General features: G+C 46.0%; 1 protein-coding gene across 1 annotated transcript in view; it reads left to right on the plus strand.

The window, feature by feature from the left end:
* The window catches only part of LOC138670277 (zinc finger ZZ-type and EF-hand domain-containing protein 1-like), a 306056-nt gene that overhangs the window by 207695 nt on the left and 80915 nt on the right, over window positions 1–17446 (plus strand). The window contains exons 27-29 of the mRNA XM_069757472.1: window positions 5079–5158; window positions 5260–5344; window positions 6210–6708. Coding sequence (XP_069613573.1) covers window positions 5079–5158; window positions 5260–5344; window positions 6210–6708 — 664 coding nt within the window. The remainder of the gene's footprint in view (window positions 1–5078; window positions 5159–5259; window positions 5345–6209; window positions 6709–17446) is intronic.

Consider the following 17446-nt stretch of genomic DNA (forward strand, 5'->3'; position numbering starts at 1 on the left):
TATGTTATTGATCTCCTACTGCTTTGCACCGAACTGGTTAGCGAAGAGCCAGCAGGAGGGTGTATAATGCAGGGGAGGAGCTAAATTCTTTGTATCACTTAGTGTCAGTCTTCTAGTGGCAGCAGCACACACCCCACAGTCTGTGTCCCCCAATGAATGGCTCGGAGAAAAGGATTTTGTGGTGAGTATACAAAAATCCCTATATTTTATTGAAAATAGACTGCGGTAAAAAAAAAATCCGAGCAATTGTTTTGCAAGTGAAATAAGCAGTTTGCCACAATGTTTGTTTTGACAGTCACACAATTGGCAGCAGACCCTAATAATCCTTAAAACAAATTATTAAATATGAAACTCCAGAGCTCAGTCGCTGTCCATGGAAGCCACTTGCCAAACGTTTTATACAGAGTAAAACATTTAGTAGAATGAGAATCTTTAGTCGCTGTCCTTGGCATTCCTTCTGTCCCGATGCAAAGTGCGATGGTAAATGCAGGATATTCATCCACCTTTGACTTGTATTCTGTTTTTGAATTTGAGAACCCATCGTGTATTCACCTATGATATAAAGTAGAATGAGAACTTTACTTAACCCCTTTCTGACCTCAGACGGGATAGTACGTCCGAGGTCAGATCCCCTGCTTTGATGTGGGCTCCGGCTTTGAGCCCACGTAAAAGCCGCGACGTGTCAGCTGTTTTGAACAGCTGACATGTGCCCGCAATAGCGGCGAGTGGAATCGCGGTCCACACGCCGCTGTTAACTAGTTAAATGCCGCTGTCAATCGCTGACAGCGCCATTTAACTACCGCTTCCAGCCGCGTGGCTGGAAATGCGCGCATCGCCGACCCCGTCACATGATCGGGGGTCAGCAAAGCGTCAGGATATTAACCATAGAGGTCCTTGAGACCTCTATATTTACTGATGCCTGTTTGCTGTGAGCGCCACCCTGTGGTCGGCGCTCATAGCAAGCCTGTAATTAAGCTACATAGGAGCGATCATCAGATCGCTACTATCTAGCAGAGCCGATCAGGCTATGCCAGCTTCTAGCCTCCCATGAAGGCTATTGAAGCATGAAAAAAGTAAAAAAAAAAAAAAAAATAATGAAATAAATAAAAAAAAATATATAAAAGTTTAAATCAACCCCCTTTCGCTCCATTCAAAATAAAACAATAAAAATAAAATCAAATATACACATATTTTCGGACACTCGATGGTTCATTGGTATCCTCTACTGAGGAAATTCTTCGATGTTTTTGTAATTAGTTACTATAAGTCATTGTACAAATCGGGTAGTGGTCTTGGGGTCCCTGAATGTGCAGACTATTTATCAGATATAACATTCCCCTCACTGAGCCCAACCCAGCAAGCTTTTATGGAGGCAGAGTTTACTCTGGAGGAAGTGGAACATGCTATAATGGACATGGCCACCGGGAAGGCCCCTGGACCTGACGGGTTTCCCGTTGAGTTCTATAAAAAATATCGGGACCACCTGGCACCACTTTTATTGAAGGTGCTTCAGAATATATGGGAGGGAGAAATTATGCCTGAAATATTTTATGATGCAAATATCATTGTACTTAAAAATGAGGGAAAGGACCCCTTGGAGTGTGGATCATATCGCCCCATATCATTGGTAAACGTAGATTATAAAATCTTAACTAAAATATTGGCTACTAGACTAAATGCGATCATATTAGACCTTATACACCCAGATCAAACTGGCTTTATGCCCGGGAAAAGTACCTCCATTAATATTAGGCGGGTATCTCTGATTCCTTTACCTTGCATAGGGGAACCCGTCAGGGATGTCCTTTGTCCCCGGCTCCCTTTGCCCTCGCGATAGAAGTCTTGGCAATACGCATAAGGTCCTCCATGGATATTAAAGGAATAAATATTGCGGATCGTGTGGATACCATCTGTCTTTATGCTGATGATATGATCATATTTATGAATAAAATAGAAGAAACACTACCACGAGTAATAACGACTATTGATAATTTTAGTAAACTCTCTGGTCTCTATATAAATTGGGATAAGTCTACTCTGATGCCTCTGTCTCATGCGCCGATGCCCTGTCTCAAAAATCTCTCGTCACTACCTGTAGTCTCCAGTTTCAAATATCTAGGAATTCATATGTCTCAATATAGTCAGCTGGACCTACGACTTAATATTTATCCACTATTAGACCTGGTCAAATCTAAATTTATAACCTGGAGCAAACTCCCTCTCTCCGTTGCAGGTCGCATTAATTTAATTAAAATGATATTGCTCCCCAAATTTAATTATTGTCTCCAACATAGTGCTGTGCCAATACCCAAGTCTTTCTTTGCAAACTTAAACTCCCTAACCACGTCCTTTATATGGGGGAAGACCAGACCCAAACTCAAACGATCTACTCTACAGAGACCGAAAAAGGGGGGTGGGGCAGCCTTACCAGACTTTTATCTATACTATCTTGCCGGGCAGGCTAGGGCGATAAGCAAGTGGATGCCTAGCAACTCCCTACCTAATTCAGAAAGTCATTTAATCCATTCTGCCCGGATTGACTGTCCATTGGGTTTTTTGGAAATGGAGAAAGTCAGTGCTCCCCGTTTGCTGCCATTGCTTCGACAAGCGAGATTAATATGGAGACAAATTAAAAAAGTTATAAAATTTGCAGATATAATAGCCGAAATGCCACTGTGGCATAATAGTTATTTCCCAGAATTACTTAATCACCCATCTACTGAGTTCTGGATCTCATATGGTGTTCTCTCGGTGGGCAATATATATGACCAGGAGGTTTTTGTATCCTTTGAACAATTACGGGATACCTACAATATCCCAAGATCTCAATTCTTCCGTTATTTACAGCTAAGGTCAGCTTTCCAGTCACATATGCGAAATATGGGTGCAAGTCGAGCAATTTCATCTCTACCCCTTATAGGCATTCTCAAATCACAGGGTCCTCAGGGACTCATTTCCTCTTTATACACATATCTATTATCCGTGGGAGATGGGCTCACTATTAACTCCTTAAAAAAGAAATGGGAGGGACTCCTTCCCGATACACTGGGAGAGGAGTGGGAAGATATTCTAGAATCTCCAACTAAAGTTTCTCCCTCAGTTAATAACAGGATGACCCAGCTATATATTATATATCAGACTTATTTGACCCCAACACGACTTTTTAAAATGGGTCGCCTCCATACGTCAGACTGCCTACGATGCTACACACGTGATGCGGATTTTATCCATATGATATGGAGGTGCCCAGTAATTTTTCACTATTGGAAAGAGGTCACGACATTGTTAACATCTTTATTGTCAATCCCTGTCCCACTTGAACCATTGACTTGCTTATTCGGGGTGTGGGATACAGAGTCATGGGATCACCATACTGGGATCTTCCTTCGAGAAACGCTCTTCTTAGCACGAAAGGTACTGGCATTAAGGTGGATGGGGAGCTCCTCCCCGTCTCTCGGAGCTTGGATTGACCTAGTGAACTCTGTTATCCCATATGAAAGAACACTGTACCATAATAGAGGATGCCCAGGTAAATTCGAAAAAATTTGGGGTAGATGGAACTCATCTCATCATACTCTGTAGTCTGCGCTGATTAGATATATACACGGGAGGGAGGGCATGTGATTTTGGGACATCGTTGCGGAGCAAATTTAAATCTGTTTTTCTTTTGGTGACTTACTACTAATGGTTAAAGTTGTTTAAGTTGTATAGTAGGTATTTTGTAGGTACTAGTGATTCAACATGCACAGTTTATTACTTCTGTGAACTTTGGATATGATGTTCTGTAATCATTTGTATCTGATGGTATACTTAATAATGATAAATGTAATGTGTGCATTGTTTGTTTACTCTGGAATTAATAAACGAATTTAAAAAAAAATATACACATATTTGGTATCGCCACGTTTCGAATCGTCCGATCTATCAATAAAATAAAAAGGATTAACCTGATCGTTAAACGGCGTAGCGAGAAAGAAATTTGAAACGACAAAATTACGTTTTTTGGTCACTGCAACATTGCATTAAAATGCGATAACGGGCGATCAACAGATGGTATCACTAAAAACATCAGCTCAGCACGCAAAAAATAAGCCCTCACCCAACCTGAGATCACGAAAAATGGAGACGCTACAGGTATCGGAAAATGGCGCAATTGTTTTTTTTGTTTTTTTAACCAAAGTTTGGAATTTTTTTTCACCACTTAGATAAAAAAAAAAATAACCTAGCCATGTTAGGTGTCTATGAACTTGTAATGACCTGGAGAATCATAATGGGAGGTCAGTTTTAGCATTTAGTGAACCTAGCAAAAAAGACAAACAAAAAACAAGCATGGGATTGCACTTTTTTTTTGCAATTTCACCGCACTTGGAATTTTTTTTCCCATTTTCTAGTACACGACATGGTGAAACCAATGATGTCGTTCAAAAGTACAACTCGTCCTGCAAAAAATAAGCCCTCACATGGCCATATTGACAGAAAAATAAAAAAGTTATGGCTCTGGGAAGAAGTGGAGTGAAAAACGAACACGGATGAACAGAAAATCCCAAGGTTATGAAGGGGTTAATGTGCTAATAAAATGTCTCAGTATAGTAATAGTGAACGTGGAGAGAGACTCAACTCCTTTTCATTGTAAATGTGCGGTTGGCTCCAACCTTCCAAGACTATGAGTCTGTAGCTACATTGAGACTCTTGCCGCGACAGCGTACATACATCAAAAGTTCCGCACCACCATATAATGAAAGTGGATGGGGCCACGTTGGGATTTGTGACAAGTCACCAAAGGTCCAACTTTCTTGTTTGCTGGCAGTAGTACCATCCTGGTCACAGTGTGGCTCCATTCACTGCCAATATTCTGGAATGTAGCAGCTACACACAGCGAACTTTGGCTTTTCGACCCTTGTCGAAGCCAAAGTCACCATGGACCCAGACTAAATGTTACTCGCTTAAATTTCTAAAGCCAGACAAGTCTTGTGAGGAATTCATCACTGGGTCTACTTCTATTTAAAACGGTTGATGCCTGATAAAAGTATGTTTGTGTCCTCTGTAAAATAATTTCATATTTTTTCCATTTCTTATAGTTCTCAGTAGTGGCAGTCTTGGTCTAAGTGAAGAATTTGCCCAGGTGTATGCTCTGGCAGATGGGATTAGAATATGGATGGTAGGAATCTGTTCTTCTTCATGTAATCTGTACTTACTTTATGACTCCATCACTGTTATTATTTGGCATTTTAATTGTATTTCTTTTCATAACATGTACAGCTAGAAATGAAGCAGAAATCTCTGCATATCGGTGGAAGTGACAAACTTGTTGTTGATGGAGCAGAGATTAACCCAGACACCTTAGGTAAGACTCTTACTGAACGATCTGTAATAGATTATTATGTGCGCACAGGCTGCCATTGTTTACGCAGGACGATGTGCTGCCAAGTAGGATGACCTTTTGTGCAGCACTAAAGATAATTTCATCCCTCGAACCAATATTTTGCTCATTCGTCTTGTGAACAGCAGCCTGTTTAGCCTTTGATTATCATGAAAAGTGTTCCTAATAATCTTAGTGTAAAAGGACCTTAGCAGAAGTTGTCCCATAGAACCTACCAACTATCTAAAAGATAGGTGATAAATGTGTGGCCAATAGGGGTCCCACAGCTGGACCTTGTTTGCGAGCAAAAGTTCCATGTATTCCCCTCCTCCACCTTTTCATTGTTTATATGACTTTTGAAGATAGCAAAGCTCGAGGTTTAGCTACCTTTGTGCATATCCTGAATGATGAATGGAGTAACAACGTACAAGCGCTGCGGTCACATTAATAATCTAATCAATGGAGTTGCTGATATCCCCCCCAATCTAATGTTGGCCAAAACAATGTCTTTTGTGAACCCCTTTAAGGTCCCCAGTACTGGATTTACTGAGAATATTTTGTCTCCGAATAATAATTTCTCACTTTGTTGCATCACCCGAGATGTCCTTGCTATAAATAAAATCTACACTCCGTGCACTCAGTCTACCTGGGCAAATAGTGGCTACATTGTGTGTAGTAGGCCCTTAGTCAGTGTGCTTGCACAGCTTTGGCAACATTACTTTCTTAACAATCATTAGTTATTTTTCCATTATTTTTATACTGTATTAAACCCACTTAACCTTGAGAGATTGTCATTAATCTGATTTCAACTTATTGAATATGTCTGTATGTAATATATGCTTTCTTACAGCAAAACAGTGCATTGAGAAGTGTCTACTACTCTTGAGATTTCTGCCTACATCAAGGCCACCATTAGACAGCTTGATTTCGGCAGATGAAGATTTGCTATTAAATAGTCAGCGAAAAGGGTCAATTGTAGAGGCAGACTTTCAAGCTTCAAGTGCCTCACCCATTAATGCCTCTCCCGAATCCGTTCATCCTGGTCTGATTTCGAAGTTTCAAGTGCCTGAGCAAGACTCTCAGAAAAAACAAGAATCCGAAATAAAATCTGAAGACCATAAAAATGAGACTCCAGTTGGTACTCAGATCAAAACAACTGAAAAGCCTGAGGACTCTGCTTCTCCTCCCCCTACCCCAACTCGTAAGGCTCCATTTAATCGGGCAAGGCTACGGCTCCTCTCATTTCGCTCCATAGAAGAAACAAAGGTCTTGCCATCTGTAAAAGAAAAGTATCCCATTGTGAAGAACATCTTAGATTTTGTGAAGGATCCAACAATTTCCCATGAAAGGTAAAGTCTGAAAATGTTCCTTCACATTTGTTATTTTTAGACCTTGAGGCTTTTAGCAGAAGGTATTATGAAGAATGCCAGCATAAAATGATCAAAGCAGATCACTCATCCGTAGAAACGACTTCTAATTATCCTTTTATGAGGAAAGAATTTTTAATATGGAAGCACCTACAATACTGAAAAGTGAAGCTAATGTAGGTGTTTGAGACCACAGGGAGGAGAGATAAGAATAATTAGGAAGTTGAAAGTCGTTCTCAAAACAAAAGCTTTGTTAGAAGCCATTGCCCTTAAAATGTCTTAAGGTACCGTCACACATAGCGACGCTGCAGCGATACCGACAACGATCCGGATCGCTGCAGCGTCGCTGTTTGGTCGCTGGAGAGCTGTCACACAGACAGCTCTCCAGCGACCAACGATCCCGAGGTCCCCGGTAACCAGGGTAAACATCGGGTAACTAAGCGCAGGGCCGCGCTTAGTAACCCGATGTTTACCCTGGTTACCATCCTAAAAAGTAAAAAAACAAACGCTACATACTTACCTACAGCCGTCTGTCCTCGGCGCTCTGCTTCTCTGGTCTGGCTGTGAGCGCCGGGCAGCCAGAAAGCAGAGCGGTGACGTCACCGCTCTGCTTTCCGGCTGACCGACGCTCACTGCCAGAGCAGGAGGAGTGCAGAGCACAGCGCTGGAGGACAGACGGCTGTAGGTAAGTATGTAGTGTTTGTTTTTTTACTTTTAGGATGGTAACCAGGGTAAACATCGGGTTACTAAGCGCGGCCCTGCGCTTAGTTACCCGATGTTTACCCTGGTTACCAGCGAAGACATCGCTGAATCGGTGTCACACACGCCGATTCAGCGATGTCTACGGGGAGTCCAGCGACGAAATAAAGTTCTGGACTTTCTTCCCCGACCAGCGATCTCCCAGCAGGGGCCTGATCGCTGCTGCCTGTCACACTGGACGATATCGCTAGCGAGGACGCTGCAACGTCACGGATCGCTAGCGATATCGTCTAGTGTGACAGTACCTTTAAGTTTGTAAGGCTCTTTTCACACTGCCTTATTTGCTTCCAGTAAATGTATATCCAGGGAAGGGCTATAACATGTTTAATTGAAGCCTTCAGTAAAAATCTGGAAACCTCAGTGTAAACTGCCTGAACGATTACTAAATTGGCTTTCATTGGGTGAATGTTGGGCCTCTGGCTGCCCGTAAAGAGGACCTGCACAAAGTCGAATGTTTTTGCTCTTATGTTCTATCTGCTTTCATGTATATAATTTTTTTTCCCCTTAATCTGCCATACGGTTTCGGAGATGTGGTGTTTGCTTTTTGTTTTTTTTTTGTTTCTTTTTTTAGCACTAATTTTCATGGCATTTTCCGAGGGTGTGTCTCTGACAGTGTAATTTTGCAGAGTAGCCTATAAATATGTCCCTATAATCTTGTAAGCCCCATGCACTTGGTAAAGTTCATAAAAATTTGCACCATATGAAAATCTCCCACATCTCTGAAACCATATGGCAGATTTAAAATGATGACAAACCGATTATTCAGAAGCCCCAGGAGTAAAATGGTAGCAAAAATTGTCCATTTTTGACCTGTGTCGGCAGCTTTCCCATTAACCCCTCTGTGACCTTGGACGTACTATCCCGTCGAGGTGCCCTGGGCCTATCTGACCCTTGACGGGATAGTACGTCCTGCCCTTTAATGCGATACCGCGACTTAAGTCGCGGTGATCGCATTAAAATTCCGACGCCATCTCACCTGGGGGGAGATGGCCTCGGCATCCAGGGCATTGTCGCCGCCCACCCGCCCTCTCGATCGCTGTGATTGGCTGTTCAATTCTGAACAGCCAATCACAGCCATTCTCATTGTTTCAGCCAATCGGAGCGGCTGAAACAATGAGGTCACAGGCTAGGATCGAGTACCGATGTACTCGATCCTAGGTCCGGTGCCTGGCAACGCCAGGCACCGGCAAGAACAGCCCGGATTGGCGCGATCGCCGATCGCATCGATCGCGCCAATCGCAGGGCACCGCGCGGTATTACCGCGCTGTGCCCTGCCGGAACCTGCGTGGATCGGTGCTCTAATAGCACCGATCCTAGGATAGGACACAGTGCAGGCCCAGCAGGGCCTGCAGGAGCCGATTGGCGCGATCGATGTCATCGTCGATCGCGCCAATCACAGGGCGCAGCGGCGATCACTCTGTGACCGCTCTGTGCCCTGCAGGTGACCTGGCTGTGACCTGCCTAGGATGGCGCGAACAGATCCGATCCTAGGCAGGTCACAGCCAGGTCACCAGGAAAGCTCTGATTGGTGGGATCGATGTTATGGTCGATCCCACCAATGACAGGTCACAGCAGCAGCATGACCGCTCTGTGACCTGTCTGTGTCACCTGCCTGACCTGTGTATGACCGCTCTGCAGGGTCCTCATTCTAGCTGAGGATTCCTACAGAGCGGTCATACTGCTGGATCTCCCTGCTGGATTTTGTGCCTGGATCTCCCTGCCGTGCTGGGTATTGTGGTGCCACAGCAGCCTGTAGCACCACAATCCCTGCTAAAGAAAGAAGACAACTAAACGTAAGTTTTATCCCTGATCCCTGCCCAATCCCCGTTCATCCACCCCAATCCCCGTTCATCCACCCCAATCCCCGTTCATCCACCCCAATCCCCCCTTCCCCCTCTTTTTACCCCCTCCACCCCCATTTGTGCCGCCTCCGTGCGCACATTTAGTAGCCGCCGAGCGTTGATTGGTGACGCAGTTCACCGATCAACGCTCGCGCTCGCTTTTTTTCCCTCGCCCCCGTTGCGCCAACTCCGTACACACATTCCGCAGCCGCCAAAGTTTGATAAGTGACGCAGTTCACTTATCAGAGTTTGTGCCTGCCGTTTTCCTTTTTTTTTTTTCACCCCCCTTTTGCGCCACCTGACTACAACCGTACGTTTTGATCACTGATCCCTGCCCAATCCCCACTTCCACCCCCATCTCCCTTCCCCCTCTTTTTACCCCCCTTTGCACCTCCTTCCGTGCGCCCATTTAACAGCCGCCGAACGTTGATTGGTGACGTAGTTCACCGATCAACGCTCGCGCTCGCTTTTTTCCCTCACCCCCGTTGCGCCAACTCCGTACACACATTCCGCAGCCGCCGAAGTTTGATAAGTGACGCAGTTCACTTATCAGAGTTTGTGCCTGCCGTTTTCCCTTTTTTTTTTTTACCCCCCTTTTGCGCCACCTGACTACAACCGTACGTTTTGATCACTGATCCCTGCCCAATCCCCACTTCCACCCCCATCTCCCTTCCCCCTCTTTTTACCCCCCTTTGCACCTCCTTCCGTGCGCCCATTTAACAGCCGCCGAACGTTGATTGGTGACGCAGTTCACCGATCAACGCTCGCGCTCGCTTTTTTTCCCTCACCCCCGTTGCGCCAACTCCGTACACACATTCCGCAGCCGCCAAAGTTTGATAAGTGACGCAGTTCACTTATCAGAGTTTGTGCCTGCCGTTTTCCTTTTTTTTTTTTCACCCCCCTTTTGCGCCACCTGACTACAACCGTACGTTTTGATCACTGATCCTTGCCCAATCCCCACTTCCACCCCCATCTCCCTTCCCCCTCTTTTTACCCCCCTTTGCACCTCCTTCCGTGCGCCCATTTAACAGCCGCCGAACGTTGATTGGTGACGTAGTTCACCGATCAACGCTCGCGCTCGCTTTTTTCCCTCACCCCCGTTGCGCCAACTCCGTACACACATTCCGCAGCCGCCGAAGTTTGATAAGTGACGCAGTTCACTTATCAGAGTTTGTGCCTGCCGTTTTCCCTTTTTTTTTTTTTCACCCCCCTTTTGCGCCACCTGACTACAACCGTACGTTTTGATCACTGATCCCTGCCCAATCCCCACTTCCACCCCCATCTCCCTTCCCCCTCTTTTTACCCCCCTTTGCACCTCCTTCCGTGCGCCCATTTAACAGCCGCCGAACGTTGATTGGTGACGTAGTTCACCGATCAACGCTCGCGCTCGCTTTTTTCCCTCACCCCCGTTGCGCCAACTCCGTACACACATTCCGCAGCCGCCGAAGTTTGATAAGTGACGCAGTTCACTTATCAGAGTTTGTGCCTGCCGTTTTCCCTTTTTTTTTTTTCACCCCCCTTTTGCGCCACCTGACTACAACCGTACGTTTTGATCACTGATCCCTGCCCAATCCCCACTTCCACCCCCATCTCCCTTCCCCCTCTTTTTACCCCCCTTTGCACCTCCTTCCGTGCGCCCATTTAACAGCCGCCGAACGTTGATTGGTGACGCAGTTCACCGATCAACGCTCGCGCTCGCTTTTTTTCCCTCACCCCCGTTGCGCCAACTCCGTACACACATTCCGCAGCCGCCAAAGTTTGATAAGTGACGCAGTTCACTTATCAGAGTTTGTGCCTGCCGTTTTCCTTTTTTTTTTTTCACCCCCCTTTTGCGCCACCTGACTACAACCGTACGTTTTGATCACTGATCCCTGCCCAATCCCCACTTCCACCCCCATCTCCCTTCCCCCTCTTTTTACCCCCCTTTGCACCTCCTTCCGTGCGCCCATTTAACAGCCGCCGAACGTTGATTGGTGACGTAGTTCACCGATCAACGCTCGCGCTCGCTTTTTTCCCTCACCCCCGTTGCGCCAACTCCGTACACACATTCCGCAGCCGCCGAAGTTTGATAAGTGACGCAGTTCACTTATCAGAGTTTGTGCCTGCCGTTTTCCCTTTTTTTTTTTTTCACCCCCCTTTTGCGCCACCTGACTACAACCGTACGTTTTGATCACTGATCCCTGCCCAATCCCCACTTCCACCCCCATCTCCCTTCCCCCTCTTTTTACCCCCCTTTGCACCTCCTTCCGTGCGCCCATTTAACAGCCGCCGAACGTTGATTGGTGACGCAGTTCACCGATCAACGCTCGCGCTCGCTTTTTTTCCCTCACCCCCGTTGCGCCAACTCCGTACACACATTCCGCAGCCGCCAAAGTTTGATAAGTGACGCAGTTCACTTATCAGAGTTTGTGCCTGCCGTTTTCCTTTTTTTTTTTTCACCCCCCTTTTGCGCCACCTGACTACAACCGTACGTTTTGATCACTGATCCCTGCCCAATCCCCACTTCCACCCCCATCTCCCTTCCCCCTCTTTTTACCCCCCTTTGCACCTCCTTCCGTGCGCCCATTTAACAGCCGCCGAGCGTTGATTGGTGACGCAGTTCACCGATCAACTCTCGCGCTCGCTTTTTTCCCTTCAGCCTTTTTGCGCAACCTCCGTACACACATCCCGCAGCCGCCAAACTTTGATAAGTGACGCAGTTCTCTTATCAGAGTTTGTGCCTGCCTTTTTTTTTTTTTTTACAGGTTTTTCTTCTCCTTTTAGCATTTTCTTTTCAGATAAGTTTGCACAAATCACTATCCCCCCACACATACACATACAGTTATCAATAAAGTGCACCCAATCACCATATTCACACAAAAATGTCCCGCTCGTCCCGTTCGTCCCAACAGCGCTATTCATTGGAGGAGGCATATGCTTTCCTTGCCTCCGACACTGATAGCGAGGGAGAGGATCCCACTTTTCTTCACTTTTCTGATTCTTCATCCTCTTCCTCCTCCTCCTCCTCTTCCTCCTCCTCCTCCTCTTCCTCCTCGGGTCCTGCGGAACCACCACGCAGACGCCCCAGGACAGAAGATGAGGCAGCCCCCACCACTCCTGAACCAGCGCTCCCCACTGCGGAACCCACATGGACCTCGCCCCCCGAAAATTACGAGCCACTGATTCCTGATTTTGTGGCAGAATCAGGAATCAAGTTTGACACCACGGGCCTCACAGAAACAGACTTTTTCAAAGTCTTTTTCTCTGAGGATTTTATTAACCTCATGGTGGAGCAAACTAATTTGTATGCTCGTCAATTTTTGGAGCAAAACCCCGGTACATCATTTTCCAACTGGTCTCCTGTAGACGCAGTTGAAATGATGCAGTTTTGGGGCCTGGTCCTCCACATGGGGATCGTGAAGAAGCCAGAAATGCGGCAATATTGGAGTGTAGATGTTTTATATAACACTCCAGTATTCCGAATGGCCATGGTTCGGAGACGTTTTGAGGCCATCCATAAATTCCTGCATTATTCCGATAATGCACAGTGTCCCGCACGAGATGACCCCAACTTTGACCGTCTGTTCAAAGTTCGGCCGGTCATCGAACACTTCAACAAAAAGTTTTCTGAAGTGTACGTGCCCAAAAGGGACATCTGCGTGGATGAGTCCTTGGTCCATTTTAAGGGGCGGCTCGGATTCCGTCAATACCTGCCCAACAAAAGGGCCAGGTACGGAATCAAACTCTACAAGCTGTGTGAGAGTGCCTCAGGGTACATCCACAGGTTTAGAGTGTATGAAGGGAAGGACAGCAGGATTGAACCCCCTGAGTGTCCTCCTGTCCTGGGAGTGAGTGGGAAGATCGTGTGGGATTTGGTGCACCCACTGCTGGATAAAGGTTATCACCTCTATACTGATAACTTTTATACCAGCATCCCACTCTACAAATCCCTCTCTGCGCGAGGTACCGCAGCCTGCGGTACTGTGCGCAAAAATCAGAGAGGCCTCCCAAAGATGCTACTTCGGCAGATGCTCAGAAAAGGTGAGAGCAAGGCCCAATGTAGCGACCACCTGCTGGTGGTCAAGTACAAGGACAAGAGGGATGTCCTTCTCTTGACCACCATACATGGTGATGGCAGAGCCCTCAGCACTGTACGGGGTACCTCTACACAGGTCTGCAAACCGGACTGTGTACTGGGCTACAACAAAAGCATGGGGGGGGTTGATCTCTCTGATCAACTCCTCCAACCATACAGTGCTTTGAGAAAGGCCAAGGTGTGGTACAAAAAGTTGGCCGTCCACATCGTACAAATGGCAATGCTCAACGCTTTCCTGCTGTTACGATGTGCACGCCACACCGATACGTCGTACCTTCAGTTCCAGGAGGTAGTGGTTAAGGCCCTGATATTTGGTACTCCGGAAGGAGAGGGCCCCAGTACTTCCGGAACTGAAGGTGCTCGTATCGTACCAGGCCAGCATTTTCCGGGGGTGGTCCCGCCAACCGGCAGAAAAGGTAAGCCGCAAAAAAGGTGCCGAGTGTGTTACAAAAGGGGAATACGCAAGGACACCATTTATCAATGCGACACCTGCCCCGAAAAACCTGGCCTGTGTATGAAGGATTGCTTCAGATTGTACCACTCCTCCATGCACTACTAATTTACTTTACAAGAAAGCGTACATTAGTTCCAAAAAGGGGGCACATCTAGATAAGTTCCTTGGGGGGGGTCTAGGTTCCAAAATGATGTCACTTGTGGGTTTTTTTTACTGTTTAGGCACATCAGGGGCTCTGCAAACGGAACATGACGACCGCAGACAATTTCTGCATTCCAAAACGTCACAACTTCCCTTTCGAGCCCCAACGTGTGCCTAAACAGTTTTTTCCCACATATGGCGTACCAGCGTAATCAGGACAATTTGGACAACAACTTTTGATGTCCAATTTCTCCTGTTACCTTTGGGAAAATTAAAAATTGGGGACTAAAATATCATTTTTGTGGGAAAAAATAGGATTTTTTATTTTCACGCCTGGGCATTATAAACTTTAGTGAAGCACGTGGGGGTTCAAATTTCTCACCACACAACTAGATAAGTTCCTTAGGGGGTACAGTTTCCAAAATGGGGTCACTTGTGGGGGGTTTCTACTGTTTAGTCACATCAGGGGCTCTGCAAATGGAACATGATGCCAGCAGAACATTCCATCAAAGTCTGCATTCCAAAACGTCACTACTTCCCTTTCGAGCCCCAACGTGTGCCCAAACAGTAGTTCCTCCCCACATATGGGGTATCAGCGTACTCAGGACAAATTGGACAACAACTTTGGGGGTCCAATTTCTCCTGGTACCCTTGGGAAAATTAAAAATTGGGGACTAAAATATCATTTTTGTGGGAAAAAATAGGATTTTTTATTTTCACACCTGGGCATTATAAAGTTTAGTGAAGCACGTGGGGGTTCAAAATTCTCACCACACAACTAGATAAGTTCCTTAGGGGGTACAGTTTCCAAAATGGGGTCACTTGTGGGGGGTTTCTACTGTTTAGTCACATCAGGGGCTCTGCAAATGGAACATGATGCCAGCAGAACATTCCATCAAAGTCTGCATTCCAAAACGTCACTACTTCCCTTTCGAGCCCCAACGTGTGCCCAAACAGTAGTTCCTCCCCACATATGGGGTATCAGCGTACTCAGGACAAATTGGACAACAACTTTTGGGGTCCAATTTCTCCTGGTACCCTTGGGAAAATTAAAAATTGGGGACTAAAATATCATTTTTGTAGGAAAAAATAGGATTTTTTATTTTCACGCCTGGGCATTATATACTTTAGTGAAGCACGTGGGGGTTCAAAATTCTCACCACACAACTAGATAAGTTCCTTAGAGGGTCTAGTTTCCAAAATGGGGTCACTTGTGGGGGGTTTCCACTGTTTAGGCACATCATGGGCTCTCCAAACGCGACATGGCGTCCGATCTCAATTCCAGCCAAAGTTAGCTTGAAAAAGTCAAACGGCGCTCCTTTCCTTCTGAGCCCTGCCATGCGCCCAAACAGTGGTTCCCCCCAAATATGGGGTATCAGCGTACTCAGGACAAATTGGACAACAACTTTTGGGGTCCAATTTCTCCTTTTACCCTTGAGAAAATAAAAAATTGGGGACTAAACGATCATGTTTGTGGAAAAAAATAGGAATTTTTTTTTTCACGCCAGGGCGTTATAAACTTTCGTGAAGCACTTGGGGGATAAAAGTGCTCATGACACATCTAGATAAGTTCCTTAGGGGGTCTAGTTTCCAAAATGGGGTCACTTGTGGGGGGTTTCCACTGTTTAGGCACATCAGGGGGTCGCCAAACGCGACATGGCGTCCGATCTCAATTCCAGCCAAAGTTAGCTTGAAAAAGTCAAACGGCGCTCCTTTCCTTCTGAGCCCTGCCATGCGCCCAAACAGTGGTCCCCCCCCACATATGGGGTATCAGCGTACTCAGGACAAATTGGACAACAACTTTTGGGGTCCAATTTCTCCTTTTACCCTTGAGAAAATAAAAAATTGGGGACTAAACGATCATGTTTGTGGAAAAAAATAGGAATTTTTTTTTTCACGCCAGGGCGTTATAAACTTTCGTGAAGCACTTGGGGGATAAAAGTGCTCATGACACATCTAGATAAGTTCCTTAGGGGGTCTAGTTTCCAAAATGGGGTCACTTGTGGGGGGTTTCCACTGTTTAGGCACATCAGGGGGTCGCCAAACGCGACATGGCGTCCGATCTCAATTCCAGCCAAAGTTAGCTTGAAAAAGTCAAACGGCGCTCCTTTCCTTCTGAGCCCTGCCATGCGCCCAAACAGTGGTCCCCCCCACATATGGGGTATCAGCGTACTCAGGACAAATTGGACAACAACTTTTGGGGTCCAATTTCTCCTTTTACCCTTGAGAAAATAAAAAATTGGGGACTAAACGATCATGTTTGTGGAAAAAATAGGAATTTTTTTTTTCACGCCCGGGCGTTATAAACTTTCGTGAAGCACTTGGGGGATAAAAGTGCTCATGACACATCTAGATAAGTTCCTTAGGGGGTCTAGTTTCCAAAATGGGGTCATTTGTGGGGGGTTTCCACTGTTTAGGCACATCAGGGGGTCGCCAAACGCGACATGGCGTCCGATCTCAATTCCAGCCAAATTTAGCTTGAAAAAGTCAAACGGCGCTCCTTTCCTTCTGAGCCCTGCCATGCGCCCAAACAGTGGTCCCCCCCCACATATGGGGTATCAGCGTACTCAGGACAAATTGGACAACAACTTTTGGGGTCCAATTTCTCCTTTTACCCTTGAGAAAATAAAAAATTGGGGACTAAACGATCATGTTTGTGGAAAAAATAGGATTTTTTTTTTTCACGCCCGGGCGTTATAAACTTTCGTGAAGCACTTGGGGGATAAAAGTGCTCATGACACATCTAGATAAGTTCCTTAGGGGGTCTAGTTTCCAAAATGGGGTCATTTGTGGGGGGTTTCCACTGTTTAGGCACATCAGGGGGTCGCCAAACGCGACATGGCGTCCGATCTCAATTCCAGCCAAATTTAGCTTGAAAAAGTCAAACGGCGCTCCTTTCCTTCTGAGCCCTGCCATGCGCCCACACAGTGGTCCCCCCCCACATATGGGGTATCAGCGTACTCAGGACAAATTGGACAACAACTTTTGGGGTCCAATTTCTCCTTTTACCCTTGAGAAAATAAAAAATTGGGGACTAAACGATCATGTTTGTGGAAAAAATAGGAATTTTTTTTTTCACGCCCGGGCGTTATAAACTTTCGTGAAGCACTTGGGGGATAAAAGTGCTCATGACACATCTAGATAAGTTCCTTAGGGGGTCTAGTTTCCAAAATGGGGTCATTTGTGGGGGGTTTCCACTGTTTAGGCACATCAGGGGGTCGCCAAACGCGACATGGCGTCCGATCTCAATTCCAGCCAAATTTAGCTTGAAAAAGTCAAACGGCGCTCCTTTCCTTCTGAGCCCTGCCATGCGCCCAAACAGTGGTCCCCCCCCACATATGGGGTATCAGCGTACTCAGGACAAATTGGACAACAACTTTTGGGGTCCAATTTCTCCTTTTACCCTTGAGAAAATAAAAAATTGGGGACTAAACGATCATGTTTGTGGAA

This window comes from Ranitomeya imitator, chromosome 3 (assembly GCF_032444005.1).
Source record: "Ranitomeya imitator isolate aRanImi1 chromosome 3, aRanImi1.pri, whole genome shotgun sequence".
Taxonomy (NCBI): Eukaryota; Metazoa; Chordata; class Amphibia; order Anura; family Dendrobatidae; genus Ranitomeya; species Ranitomeya imitator.